We start from the raw sequence: 14,921 nt of genomic DNA on the forward strand, positions 1-14,921 counted from the left end.
TGATATTCTATTGACCTTTTATCATTATAATCTAATTTAACAATAAATAGATGGAAAAATTTATAAAAACAAGGAAAAGTATCTAAAAACTGCAGTGTTAACTTATCTCCAACATGGAGACTATTAAGAGCTTTATATGTTATGAACATTGTACCAGTCAATCCATCAATCAATAATAAAGAACACTGTATCACCCTAACACACAATACTCAGACAAAAACAGTGACATTTACTTGTTTCAGCGAATTCACAAAATGGAACACCTGGTCTCTCTTCTTTACAGTCTTTTGTCAGTGTTTCAGCAATACAAGCACAAAATCTCTGGAAATCTGCAAATTTTTCACAGCCCAGTTTTATGTTAATGTATAAATTTCCCAATTTGGTCCAGTCACCTTTTTCTTTATAATGCTATGAGAATTATTAAAAAGAAAACAAAAAATGCAAGTTGTCATTTATGCAAACATATTATGGGGTAGGCACATGCAGGCATCAGATATACAGAAATTAATAAGACAATCTCTGCAAACCTTATAAACTTACTGACAAGTGTTACAACAGCAGTAACATGTTACTGTACAATTTGCTTTTCTGTCCATAGCAATGCCTCTATAAGTTCCAGATGTCAACATACACTTGTTTTAATTATCTAGCTCCTAATGTACTTAATGATGTCACCCTCAAACCTGAACTACACAGTGGAGATAGATTTAAGGAAAATAGATGATTAGCAGCACGATTTGAGCTACTTCCACAGCAATACACTATTTTACTACTTTTAGAGACTGCATTTTACAGTTAGTTGGCCATTTATGATTTGCAGCCCACACATAATTTTGGGCATTATATTTCTTCTACAAAAGGCGCTACAAGGTAAATTTCAGTAAACTTACTATCTTCCTATTATTTTCAATTCTAAACTGAGAAAGTTTCCCATGCCAACAAAAAATTGTTTCAAGGATATAAATTCTAATTTAGACTAGATCAACAATTACTAGAATGAGTACAAAAATGATCTTAAATTAAAAAGTACAGTCATCCTGAAAGTCCTCTATTTCTTATTCAGACTTTAAATGCTTGGAGAGTGCACAATGACCTTGGCTTTACCCTGTCATGTCACATACTGCAGCCACCTATGGATCTCGACAAGAAAGCCAAGTCATTTGTGCACTGAGGGAGTCCGCCTAGTGACAAGAATTAAAGGCTAAGCTATAGATTATTATAGCTTAACATAAGTCAATTTTAAACTGAACTATTTCGAGAATTATTTTTAGAACAGTTCACAACTCTAGAAATTATGTTTGCATTTCAAAGTATTAACCTGCAAAAAATTAAACTTCTTTTCCTTCTTTTCTCTGTGTAACAGCCGCATTGTAAAACTTTTCTAAAACTGGGTTACTATCCAAAGTTTCTTTGTTGTTATTGGTTTTCGGAGATCCCAGAAATTTATTTAAAAGATAAGCAACATACCTCTATTTCATTCAAGGCTGACTCTAAATCACACTTCCAGTTCTTTATAAACTGCCTCATCTGTAACCTTTAACAATAAAAAACGGTTAATTATGTTCATCACCCAAAGAGTCAATATTGGTCCTAATTCATCTGTTCTATAAATTATACCTAAGAGACTGGAGAAAGAGAAATATACTATAAAAATTATTCAGCGCTGAAGAAAATGGCGACTGCACAGATACCTAACTTATACTATTTCCTCCTAAACCACAGGCAACGAGGAGGAAAAAGCAAATTCCACATGAAATCATACCTTCATCCTAACTTGAAGACAGAGAATGTCAAAACTTTAAGATAATTGTGATTAAAAAGAGAAAAAAATTAAATCACAGCACTTGATCTCTACTGCTCCCACTTCACTCTCACTGGTCCATAAGGATTTGTGGCAAGCAAATACTGACCAAAACAAAACAAAGCAAACAAACAAAAATACTTGTAGGGGAGAACCAAAAAGGGAAACTACCAGAGGGACCTAACATTGATTAAGAACTACCATTACAAAGACAAAGTCCACACTAAATTTGAAAATGCTAAGAAAAAAACTGTCTGGGTATATTAGAACACAAACCACACAGAAGGAACTTAAAAGTTTTGTATGATTTAAAGAAAGTGATCTGTGAAATGTATAGATAGCTTCTGGGAAAGAAAAAAAGACAAAAATGAAAGGAGAAGCACACTGGCAACTGGGAAGAGGAGAAGAAGAAAAGGAGAAAAGAGGAGGGTTCCATTAAACTAACAATAGTGTGTGACAGCCAACTATGGGGTCAGTTTTGGTAATTAGTCCCGATGCTTTATAAATTATTCCAGAGCATTAAAAAGGAAGGACAAGTTCCTAATTTTTATCCGTTCATCTGTCAATGGTCATTTAGGTAGCTTCCATGTCTTGGCTATTGTAAATGGTGCTGCTATGAACACTGGGGTGCATGTTTCTTTTTGAATTACAGTTTTCGTCTTTTCTGGATATATGCCCAGGGATGGGACTGCTGGATCATACGGCAACTCTATTTTCAGCTTTTTAAGGAATCTCCATACTGTTCACCATAGTGGCTGTACCAATTTACATTCCTACCAACAGTGTAGGAAGGTTCCCTTTTCTCTACACCCTCTCCAGCATTTATTATTTGTAGACTTTTTGATGATGGCCATTCTGACTGGTGTGAGGTGATACCTCATTGTAATTTTGACTTGCATTTCTCTAATAATTAGCGATGTTGAGCATCTTTTCAGGTTGGCCATCTGTATGTCTCCTTTGGAGAAATGTCTATTTAGGTCTTCTGCCCAGTTTTTGATTGGGTTGTTTGGTTTTTTGATATTGAGTTGTATGAGCTGTTTATATATTGTGGAAGTTAAGCCCTTGTCGGTTGCATCGTTTACAAATATTTTCTCCCTGTCTGTAGGTTGTCTTTGTTTACGGTTTCCTTTGTTGTACAAAAGCTTTTAAGTTTCATTAGGCCCCATTTGTTTATTTTTGCTTTTATTTCTTTTGCCTGGGGAGACTGACCTAAGAAAATATTGCTACGTTTTATGTCAGAAAATGTTTTGCCTATGTTCTCTTCTAGGATTTTTATGGTGTCATTATATTTAGGTCTTTAAACCATTTTGAGTTTATTTTGTATATGGTGTGAGGGAATGTTCTAACTTTACTGATTTAAATATATGAAGTTGTCCAGCTTTCCCAACACCACTTGTTGAAATGACTGTCTTTTCTCCATTGAATATTCTTGCCTCCTTTGTTGAAGATTAACTGATTAACTGTGTGTGGGTTTATTTCTGGGCTCTCTATTCTGTTCCATTGATCAGCATGTCTGTTTTTGTGCCAGTACCATACAGTTTTGATTACTGTGGCTTTGTAGTATTGTCTGAAGTCTGGGAGGGGTCTGCCTCCAGCTTTGTTCTTTTTCCTCTGGATTGCTTTGGGAATTCTGGGTCTTTTGTGATTCCATATAAATTTTAGGATTATTTGTTTTAGTTCTGTGAAAAATGTCATGGGTAATTTGATAGGGATACCATTAAATCTGTAGATTGCTTTGGGTAGGATGGTCATTTTAACAATATTAATTTTTCCAATCCAAGAGCAGTAGCATTGTTTTAAATTACAAAATATTGGGGACAACTTAAATACCCATCACTGATTGAATAACCTAAAGTATATCCATAAAATGGAGTACTCTGCATTGTTTAAAAGATGACAAATTTCTCTATGGACTGATTTAGATTGATTTCCAGGATATACTGAGTGAAAAAAAGCAAATTAAAAAAAAAGAGCATTATTTTCTACACTATATGTAATAAAGAAGTAGATATAAGAAAATACATACACATCTGCTCATTATAAGAGGATAAAACTGAAAGACTGGTTACCTCCAGTATGTAGGTGGAAAAGAGGTAGAGAGAAGGATGAAATGGAAATGGTGGAGCAGGAGTAAACTGGAGTAACATTGCTCATTGCATCTTTTTAGTACAGCATTGACTGTTAGAACAGACAGCAATTTTTCACATACTTCCCTAAATAATTCAAACCAACTAGGATGTGGGATAACTGAAAATATAATACAAACAGTAATAAATAAACCTAAATGGTCTACAAATGAATAATCACATTGAATGGGCATAGGAAAAAAAAAGAACTAAACAAAATGACTTAGGAAGCAATATTTTGGCTGAATACTATAATAACCTTATACTAAAAATGTACTAAATTTTTTTCCCACAGAGGTATGGGTTAGCAGTTCTGAAACTACTTTTTGTGGATCGTAAGACTGAATAAATGAGCAAATATATTGTAGATAATGAGAGTCAGGTTTCTCACTGTTGGAGAAAGAATTTATAAATATGAAAAAGGGATGGCTAAGATGAACCTGTAGTGCTGGATTCGAATCAAGCTATCAGTATGTACTCATGTTTTTTGTAATATATATAAAAATAGAGAAATAAATATATATATCTTGTGTGTGTATGTATGTTGTGTATACATACATATATTTCCTAGCCCTGTCCACTGAGAAGACTTGGCTGCAATGATACTCTAGCAGCAATGAACACATTCAGGTCTTGGTTTTGAAATACCATTCTCTAATAAAAGGAACGAGAGCTCCTTGGAGAAATGGTTGCTGCCAATGTTGGAGCAGGGAAAAGAGAAGATGAGACTTAATTCTGAGGCTTCAAATAACACAAAAGTGGTAGAAAAACGAAAAAAAAAATGATGAAAGGATGTAGGAACAAACCTGAAGGAATTCCCAAAGGTCAAATTTGGAACAATTTGAGCAACAAAATAAATAACTATATTATTAGATTATAAGTAACCCATAGAATAAAATAAATAGCCATGAGTTCACATTGACATAAATTTTGAATAAGTAAATAAATGGAGAAGGGACAGCTCTTCTTTACTGAAAAATTCCAATTAATAAATGTAGAAAAGGGAGGGACTTCGCTGGTGGTGCAGTGGTTAAGACTCCACAATCCCAATGCAGGGGGCCTGGGTTTGACCTCTGGTCAGGGAACTAGATTCCACACGCATGCCGCAACTAAGAGTTCGCATGCCACAACTAAGGAGCTGGTGAGCTGCAACTAACGAGCCCACCTGCCACAACTAAGACCTGGTGTGACCAAATAAATAAATAAATATTTTTTAAACCCCCCAGCAATAATAGCTATTTTAATAAAAGGAAGCATGCTATTTAAAAATAAATAAATAAATGTAGAAAAGGGACTTTCTTGGTGGTCCAGTGGCTAAGACTCAGCACTCCCAATGCAGGGGGCCCGGGTTCGATCCCTGGTCAGGGAACTAGATCCTGCATGCCGCAACTAAAGATCCTGCGTGCCACAACTAAGGCCCAGTGCAGCCAAATAAATAAATAAAATTCTTTTAATGTAGAAAAAATGGGGAAAATACAAAATCACCATTGGGTAAATACCACAGTAGTAACCTGTAGTAAACAGCCATTGAAGAATACTAAAATTAATGTATGAAGTTTTGAGGAGAAACAGCATAATACATAATGCTAAAGTCTCTTCCCCAAGATATTTATTCATTACAATAGGACAAAGAGTAACTTTACAGTGTAGAAACTTGGCAGATAATCTTTTTAACTAAGTGATAAAGGTTAACTTAACCAGTAATAAGATATACTGAACCATGTGCATCCTACTACAGTGCAATATGATCTGTAGTGAGTTAATGGATTTATACCAAAATTAATTTCCTAGTTTTGATATTGGCACTATTATTATGTAGGATGTTAACATGAAAGGAAGCTAGATGACGGGAACATGGGAATTCGCCACACTAATTTCTGCAACATTTTTGTAAATCTAAGATTATTTCAAAATACAATTTTTAAAGTCAGTAAATGTATGTTAACAAATTTCCTAGATTATATACACACCTAAATTTTCACTTATGTCCTGAATATAAATGTCAGAATTCTTTGTAGTAGCCTTATTCACTGAAAGCAAAAGTCTTTCAAATGAACTACAGCTAACTAAAAATTATAATCAAAATCAAAATAAGAATGTCCATTAAAATTCACTTCCCTGTCTAGAAACGGGTAATTATTTCAAAGAACATCAGAAGATATAAATTCAAATATAAAATAATAAATACTAAATTTTTTTTTCCTTCTGCCTTGGGGCTGGGTCCATATCCCCAACCATGATCTACACATCTTAACTACCCAGAGTTATTTTTAAATTTTCTCCTTCACTAATAAATAGGTCACCAATGTTAATACCTCCTAAAAAATACAAGATAACTGTTTTGAAGCAAGCACACAGGAAGGGGGAGAGTGCATAAGGATACAATTTTCAAACTTAGGGGTTACCAAATAAATTGTCATAATTTTCATATGCAACATAAATAGTATTAACTATCACTAAAGGAATTTAAAAAAATCATAGAACCTGAAGAACCTTAAATGTGCCTTAAATGCTGGTGTTTGAAGGGAAGTAGTATAATTAGAGCTGAAATTCCCTAACTGCACTATGGCATCCAGAGCACTAGAGCAAATTCACAGGGGCTCCTCAGGTCATTTTAAATTTTCAAGCGACATCTGTCAGACACTGTCAAACTGCTATTAACTTGTTTGGATTTAACTACTTAATAAATGGTACTGTTAATGTATTTATTTTGGCCTCTGGATACTGTGAACCAAGAAAGTTTGGAAACCTCTGTACTAGAGGATAATAAGAAATGAGATAAAAACAACTGTGGAAGCTCCTCTGAAGGAGGGAGCTTTCTGGGCACTCTCAAGGACTTTGGTGGTTGATATCATTTGCACTTTATCAAATTTGATTTTGTTAAAAAGTTACAGTTCATTTAAATACTTAAAATTTGTATACTTTCCTCTATGTATGTGACAGCATAATAAAAATTTTTATAGAAGTCATGGCTTTCCTTTTTCTCAATACAGGTATATTATGGTACTACTCTTACAATTAGTACAGGTTTTTTTTTTTTTTTTTTTAAGGCCTTTGGAGGCCCATAAACTGAATAGAGAAAGTGAACAAGTAAGAGAAAGAATGAAGGAGAGGACTTCCCTGGTGGCTCAGTGGTTAAGAATCCACCTGCCAATGCAGGGGACACGGGTTCGAGCCGTGGTCTGGGAAGATCCCACATGCTGTGGAGCAACTAAGCCCATGCGCCACAACTACTAAGCCTGCGCTCCATAGCCCGCAAGCCATAACTCCTGAAGCCCAGGCACCTAGAGCCCATGCTCTGCAACAAGAGAAGCCACCGCAATGAGAAGCCCGCGCACCACAACAAAGAGTAGCCCCGCTCACCGCAACTAGAGAAAGCCTGCGCGCAGCAACAAAGACACAGCCACCGATCAATCAATCAATCAATAAAAAGAATGAAGGAGAGACATTATTTTATTTAATGTGGCAAAAAGTGAGAGAGAAAAAAGAATTAAAGTAATTTGTATACACATAAGAGAGTGCATTAAGTAGAATCAAGTAAGTTATGAAACAGAGCAAGGGAGACTTTACATTTGATCTGCCAGGCACTGAGATGAAATCAGGTACTGAAAAAGATCTGGTGAGGCTGGCCAGGAGGGTTGGCTAGAAGCAGCTGATGACAATGTGACTAGGCCATAGCCAAAGGAAGGAGAAGGGCTTACGGTGAGCATATGAACAATAATAAGTGCTTTGCCTTCATCCTTTTTAAGTCCCCACCAAAATACATATATTTTAGTCCTAATTATAGTGATTCTTCTTACCTGGATTTCATTTCCAGAACTTCAGTTATTTCTTGCTTGGAAGCCTGTACTTGGTATAAAAGCTTAATAATATAGTTAAAGTGTTCTGGGTCAAGTACCATCCCAGCTTCAACAAGCTGTAGAAGAGGGAAAACAGTAGTCATTCTCATAAAAATATGAGAGTCAAAACCAATGTGTGTGGAAAAAAATGAGACTGATGGAAGAAGTGTAACGTGGAGACAAACAGAATTAAAATTCATTTTAAAACTTTGAAGCATATTTTTCTTCAAATATTTGAGAACCACAATAAGACTGCTTACATCAAGAATTTAAAGCAAAAATGAAAATACTTTTGAATGCAAACTTGTATATTCTTCCTGTTCTCCAAGTTATCTCAACCACTTTATCAGTTGTACCTCATTTGGTACTCATTCTGTCTTTTAGTAAGTATAGCACTGGTGGTTGTACTGTATCCCTGATGATAAAATTCCTGAGAGGTATTAAACTGAGGTTTTCTACAATGACTACAGGTGAGCAGTAATTTCTTTTCATTTTTTTAATTTTAAATTTATCTATCTATCTACCAGTTTTGTTGAGATATAACTGACATGCAGCACTGTATAAGTTTAAGGTGCACAGCATAATGATTTGACTTACATACATCACGAAAAGATTACAGTAATTTGAGTGAACATCCATCATCTCATATACATACAAAATAAAAGAAAAAAATTTGTTTCCTTGTGATGAGAGCTCTCAGGATTTACTCTCTTAGAACTTTCATAGAGAACACACAGCTGTGTTCATTCTATTCTTCATGTTGTATAATACATCCCTAGTTCTCATTTATCTGATAACTGGAAGTTTGTAAGTTTTGACCACCTTCATCCAATTCCCAATCCTCCCACCCCCTGCCTCTGGTAACCATAAATCTGATCTCTTTTTCTATGAGTTTGTTTTCTGAAGTATAATTAACCTACAACACTACGTTAGTTACTGGTGCACAACATGGTGATTTGATATTTCTGTACATTACAAAATGATAACCATAAGTCTTAGTTACTGTCACCATACAAAGATACTACATTATTACTGATTATATTCCCCATGCTGTACATTTCATCCCTGTGACTCATTTGTTATGTAACTGGAAGTTTGAGTAATTCTTGATTCAAAAAATTTCCAGGCAAGTAACTTTGTCAAGTTTTGTAATATGGTACTAGAGGTATTCACTGAAATATTTGTTCATCTGCTAGAGTGGTTCCAATGCTGCTTCCTAAAGAGAATGGGTGAGAATTGGGTGTTTTCCTGCTATTAAGCCTATTCTGAAATGAATGGCTGGGTAGTACCAAATACTAGGAAATATTCAACAACAGTAAAAATTTTAATATACCTTTAAAAAGCTGTAAAAATTTTTGTTTTTCTTTTTGCTTAATGCCAAATAGAAAATTAACTCCTTGCCACCATATTCTTATCTATCTGCTTTGTTTGGTAACAACGTCCTATTTATACATTGATTTGTGTATTTACTTTTGTTATATATGACCTCAAATCTTTTTGAAAAAGAAAACTTTCTTTAATCATCCTTAAGAAGTAGAGATGAGGACAGTTCACGAAGCTGAAAGAAGTCACCTTGAGTGCTTACAACTATTTAATTAAGGGGAAGCCCTGTCAGTCACTGGAGTCTGTTTATAAACCCTATTTTGGGAGAAAAAGAACATTTCTGAAAACAGAATTCTTTGGCATTAAGAATGTGAGTAAAAGGCAATTTAAGAGTGTAAGCAGAAATCATTATTTTCTTGGTTATTCAGTATTAGAGAATAAAAGGGATAAAATGAAATCATACCTTGCAAAAGATATCAATTAAAGCAGGTACAGCATTCCTTAATTTCATAGTTGCCACACACTCAAATGTTTTTAGTAATATTTTCAGAGCAGGCTGGATAAAACAAAAAAATTACACTCATTTTCATGTCTTCTTTCAGTACACCTTAAGTTTCTCAAATTCGTTTATGCTGAAAAACACAAGTGTTGTCTGCGAAGTATTCAACAAACAGAAATGTAACTGCTCAATTATACAAACAAGAAATATAACAGATACATTAACTTAAAGTATTAGAAAAATATTTTTTCAGGTTACTTACCAGCATTTTAACCATTATGCTGAGGCTCATGACCTGAAACACTTCTCTCAGTAAACAATGTTTGAGTAAAGAATTGAGAAGGTTATTTACCACTTGTAGATCAAAGTGTATACCCGGAGGGAACTTTCTGTAGTACACCATAAACGTGTTTACTAAAAAGGAAGAAGTATATGTTAAAGTTATTTGCTGCTTTTAAGATATTCATCTTTCCTAAATTAGACAATCTTTCCATATTTAAAGATCAAGTAGTATAAATTCATTTTCTTAAAAGGTACACTTCCAGTATCAGAAATACTTGATGAAAATAAATTAAAGCAAAAGTTAATGGCAATAACATGTTAACCAAGATGTTAGGCACTAGATTGGGAGCTAACTTATATGCTACCCACAAAAAACAGGGCCAAACTGCCTCATACATAATGGTCTAAATACGAACTCCTAAGGAGCCACACTCCCATGGAGACTTTAGGCAGTGGCCTGTTTAGGGGTGGATGCGGACAATTTTGACATATACCCCTTCTTGCTGTTTTAACCCCCACCAACATGTTGACCCTGGGGATATTTTTATTCCAATTTATGATATGAACATTCTACCAAAAATTATAACATTTCCTTTGAGAAAGTAGTTTCTTAACGGACACTTGGGTTGCTTCACATTTTACTGTGAATAATGCTGCTATAAACATGGGTGTACAAATATCTTTTGAGACCCTGCTGTCAATTCTTTTGTGTATATGTCAAGAGAAGAATTGCTGGGCCATACAGTAACTCTATTTTTAATTTTTTGAGGAACTGTCATACTGTTTTTCCACAGTGTCTGTACTATTTTACATTCCTGCCGATAGGGTACAAGGGTTCCACTTTCTCCACACCCTCACTAACACTTGTTGTTTTCTGTTTTTTTCGATAGCAGTCATCCTAGTGGATGTAAGGTGGTACCTCAATGTAGTTTTGATTTGCATTTCCCTTAGGATTGGTGATACTGAGCATCTTTTTACATGCTTATTGGCCATTTGTGTATCTTTGGAGAAATGTCTTTTCAAGTACTTTGCCTATTTTTGAATCAGGTTTTGTTGTTGAGTTTTAGAGGTTCTCTGTATATTCTGGATACCAATCCTTTATCAGATATATGATTTACAAATACTTTCTCCCATTCTGTGGGCTGCTGTTTTATCTTGCTGATATTGTCTCTTAATGAACGAAATTTTAAATTTTTCATGAAGTTCAATTTGTCTATTTTTTCTTTGTTCCCATTGTCTTTGGTGTCATAGCCAAGAAATCACTGCCAAATCCAATGTGTGATGCTTTTGTCCTTGTGCTTTCTTCTCAGAGTTTTATTGTTGTAGGTCTTACATTAAGGTCTTTAATCAATTTTGAACTAATTTTTATATATAGTGTTAGATAAGGGTCCAATTTTATTCTTTTGCTTGTGGATATTTAGTTTTCCCAGCACTAAAAAACTATCCTTTCACTAGTGACTGATCTTGGCATCCTTCTCAAAAATCATTTGACCATATATGTGAGGCTTTATATCCTGGCTGTCTATTCTAGCCCATTGGTTTATATGTCTGCCTTTATGCCAGTACCACACTGTTTTGATTACTACAGCTCTGCAGTAAGTTTTCAAGATAGGAAGTATGAGTCCTCCAGGTTTTTTCTTTTTCAAGATTATTTCGGGATTCCTTGGGGATCACTTGGGAAGTAATGACATTTTTTTTTTTTTTTTTGCGGTACGCGGGCCTCTCACTGTGTGGCCTCTCCCGTTGTGGAGCACAGGCTCCGGACACGCAGGCTCAGCGGCCATGGCTCACAGGCCCAGCCACTCCGCGGCATGTGGGATCTTCCCAGACCGGGGCACGAACCTGTGTCCCCTGCATCAGCAGGCGGACTCTCAATCACTGCGCCACCAGGGAAGCCCCTGACATTTTAACAATACTAAGTTTTCCAATCTCTGAACATGGGATGTGTTTCCATTAATTTATCTTTAATTTCTTTCAGCAATGTTTTGTAGATTTCATCGAACAAGTCTATCACTTCCTTGGTTAAGTTAATAAGTATTTTATTCTTTTTTATGCTATTGTAAATGGAATTGTTTTTGTAATTTCCTTTTCAGATTGTTCAATGTCAGTGTATAGAAATGCCCAGATATGGCTTTTTAAATGTTGAGGTAGTTTCCTTTTATTCCTAGTCTTTTGAGTGTTTTTATCACGAAAAGGTGTTGAATTTTGTCAAATGCTTTTTCTGAATCAATTGAGATGATCATGTGGTTCTTCCCCTTCACTCTGTTAATGTGGTGTATCATTCTGATTGATTTTTGTATGTTGAACTATCCTTGCATTCTAAGAATAAATTCCACTTGGTCATGGTCTATGATCCTTCCAATATGCTGCTGAATTTGGTTTGTTAGTTTTTGTTGAGGATTTCTGTATCAATGTTCATAAGGGGTATCAATCTGTAGTTACCTTTTTGGCAGTTTCTTTATCTGGCTTTGGTATCAGGGCAATGGTAGCCTCAGCCTCATAGAATGAGTTAGCAAGTGTTCCCTCCTCAATTTTTGGGAAAAGTTTGAGGATTGATATTAGTTCTTTAAATGTCTGGTAGAACTCACCAGTGAAACCATTTGGTGCAGGGCTTTTCTTTGTCAGAACATTTTTGATTACTGATTCAATCTCCTTACGAGCTGTAGATCTATTCAGATTTTCTATTTCTTCATCATTTAGTCTTGGAAGATTTTGTTTTTCTAGGAATTTGTCCATTTCATCTAAGTTATCCAATTTGTTTGGCACACAATTATTCACAGTATTCTCTTATAATCATTTTTATTTCTGTAGAATTGTATTATTGTCCCCACTTTTTTTATTTTAGCAATTTCAATCTTCTCTCCTTTTTTCTTAGTCCATCTAGCCAAAGATTTGTTAATTTTGTTGGTCTTCTTGAAATACCAGCTTTCAGTTTTATTGATTTCCTTCTCATTGTTTTTCTATTCTCATTGTTCTCTATTTCATTTATCTCTGCTCTGATCTTTATAATTTCCTTCCTTCTACTAGCTTTAGGTTTAGTTTGTTTTTCTTTCTCTAGGTTCTTAAGTTGTAAAGTTAGGTTGTTGATTTGACATCTTTCTTGTTTTTTAACATAAACATTTATACAATAGCTATAAATTTCCCTCTTAAGTACCATTTTCACTCCATCTCATAAGTTTTGGAATGTTGTGTTTCATTTTCATTTGTCTCTAAGTATTTTCTGATTTCCCTTGTGACATCTTCTGTGATCCCCTGGTTGCTTAAAAGTATGTTCAATTTCCACAATTTTGTTAATTTTCCAGTTTTCTTCTGTTACTGGTTTCTAATTCCATCCTGTTGTGATCAGAGGAGATACTTTGTATAATATCTATCTTTTAAAATCTGTTGAGACTTAATTTGTGGCCAAACACATGGTCTATTGGGAAGATGCCCCATGTGCTCTTGAGAAGAATATGTAAACTACTGTTGTTGGGTAAAGTGTTCTGTATGTGTCTGTTAGATCTAGTGGGTATATTGTGTTGAGTCCTCTATTTCTTTACTTCTGTCTGGTTGTTCTATCCATTATTGTGAGTGGGGTATTGAAGTCTCCAACTATTATTGTAGAACTGTCTATTTCTCTCATTAATTCTGTAAGTTTTTGCTTTGTTTTTGTTTTTTTTGCGGTATGTGGGCCTCTCACTGTTGTGGCCTCTCCCGTTGCGGAGCACAGGCTCCGGACACGCAGGCTCAGCGGCCATGACTCACAGGCCCAGCCGCTCTGCGGCATTTGGGATCTTCCTGGACCGGGGCACAAACCTGTGTCCCCTGCATCGGCAGGCGGACTCTCAACCACTGCGCCACCAGGGAAGCCCAGTTTTTGCTTTATGTATTTTGATCGTCTGTCATTAGGTATAAACATTTATACTGCTGCTATACTGAACCTTTCATTACTATATATAATGTCCTTCTTTGTCTCTTGTAACCTTTTTTGATTTAAAGTCTATTTTGTCTAATATTAGTATAGCCACTCCTGCTCTCTTCTGGTTACTATTTGTGTAGAATATTTTTTCCATCATTTCACTTTCAATCTATTTGCCTTTGGCTCTAAAGTGAAAATTTTGTAGACAGCATGTAATTGGATAATGTGTTTTTATTCATTCTGCCAATCTGTGTCTTTTGAATGGAGAATTTAATCCATTTACTTTAAAAGTAATTACTGATAATGAAGGACTTACTTCTGATTTTGCTATTTGTTTTCTGTATGTCTCATAGCTTTTTTGTCCCTCATTTCCTGCATTACTCTCTTCGTGTTTAGCTGATTTTTTGAGTGAGTTTTAGCTCCTTTTTCATTTCCGTTTGTGCATATTCTATAGCTATTGAGGTTACCATGGGATTTATACCAGCTTAACTTCAATAATATACAAAAACTCTGCTTCTTTACAGCTCCATCCCCACCCCTTTCAGTTGCTAAGGTAACAAATTACATTTTTATATACTGTGTGCCCGAAAACATTAATTAACAGTTCTTTCAAATGCATCGGTCTCTTAAATAATATGGAAAAGAGGACTTGGAGTTACCAGTCAAATTTACAATAATACTAGTTTTTACACTAATAATATACTTTTCTTTAAAGGTATTAGTTTCTTAAATCATGTAAAAACCAGAAAGTACAGTACAAACCATTGTTACAATAATACTAGCTTTTGTAACTACCCACGTATTTACTTTTATTGAGATCCTTATTTCTCCATATGGCCTCAGGTTACTGTCTCATGCCCTTTCATTTCACTTTGCAGGCCTCCCTTGAGCATTTCTTGAAGGGCAGGTCTAAAGAAAACAAACTCTCTCAGCTTTTGTTTATCCGGGAATGTCATATCAATAATTTATCCCTCAATTCTGAAGGACAGTTTTGCTAGATATAGGATTCTCGGTTGACAGATATTTTCTTTTAGCACTTTGAATATATTGGCCTACTGCCTTCTGGCCTCCAAAGTTTCTGATGAGAAATCTGCTTATAATCTTATTGAGGATCCCTTGTATGTGATAATTTGCTTCTCTCTTGCTGCTTTCA

The 14,921-nt window shown here is 35.0% G+C and overlaps 1 protein-coding gene across 1 annotated transcript in view; it reads right to left on the bottom strand.

The window, feature by feature from the left end:
* TOPAZ1 (testis and ovary specific TOPAZ 1) overlaps nucleotides 1-14,921 on the bottom strand; it is a 73,331-nt gene that overhangs the window by 19,188 nt on the left and 39,222 nt on the right. Inside the window, exons 10-14 of the mRNA XM_027088187.1 lie at nucleotides 9,851-10,002; nucleotides 9,553-9,645; nucleotides 7,728-7,843; nucleotides 1,468-1,534; nucleotides 234-408 (exon numbers count right to left, since the gene is read on the bottom strand). Coding sequence (XP_026943988.1) covers nucleotides 234-408; nucleotides 1,468-1,534; nucleotides 7,728-7,843; nucleotides 9,553-9,645; nucleotides 9,851-10,002 — 603 coding nt within the window. The remainder of the gene's footprint in view (nucleotides 1-233; nucleotides 409-1,467; nucleotides 1,535-7,727; nucleotides 7,844-9,552; nucleotides 9,646-9,850; nucleotides 10,003-14,921) is intronic.

Source organism: Aethalodelphis obliquidens, unplaced genomic scaffold (assembly GCF_003676395.1).
Source record: "Aethalodelphis obliquidens isolate GAN/ISIS:26980383/991018 unplaced genomic scaffold, ASM367639v1 scaffold62, whole genome shotgun sequence".
Taxonomy (NCBI): Eukaryota; Metazoa; Chordata; class Mammalia; order Artiodactyla; family Delphinidae; genus Aethalodelphis; species Aethalodelphis obliquidens.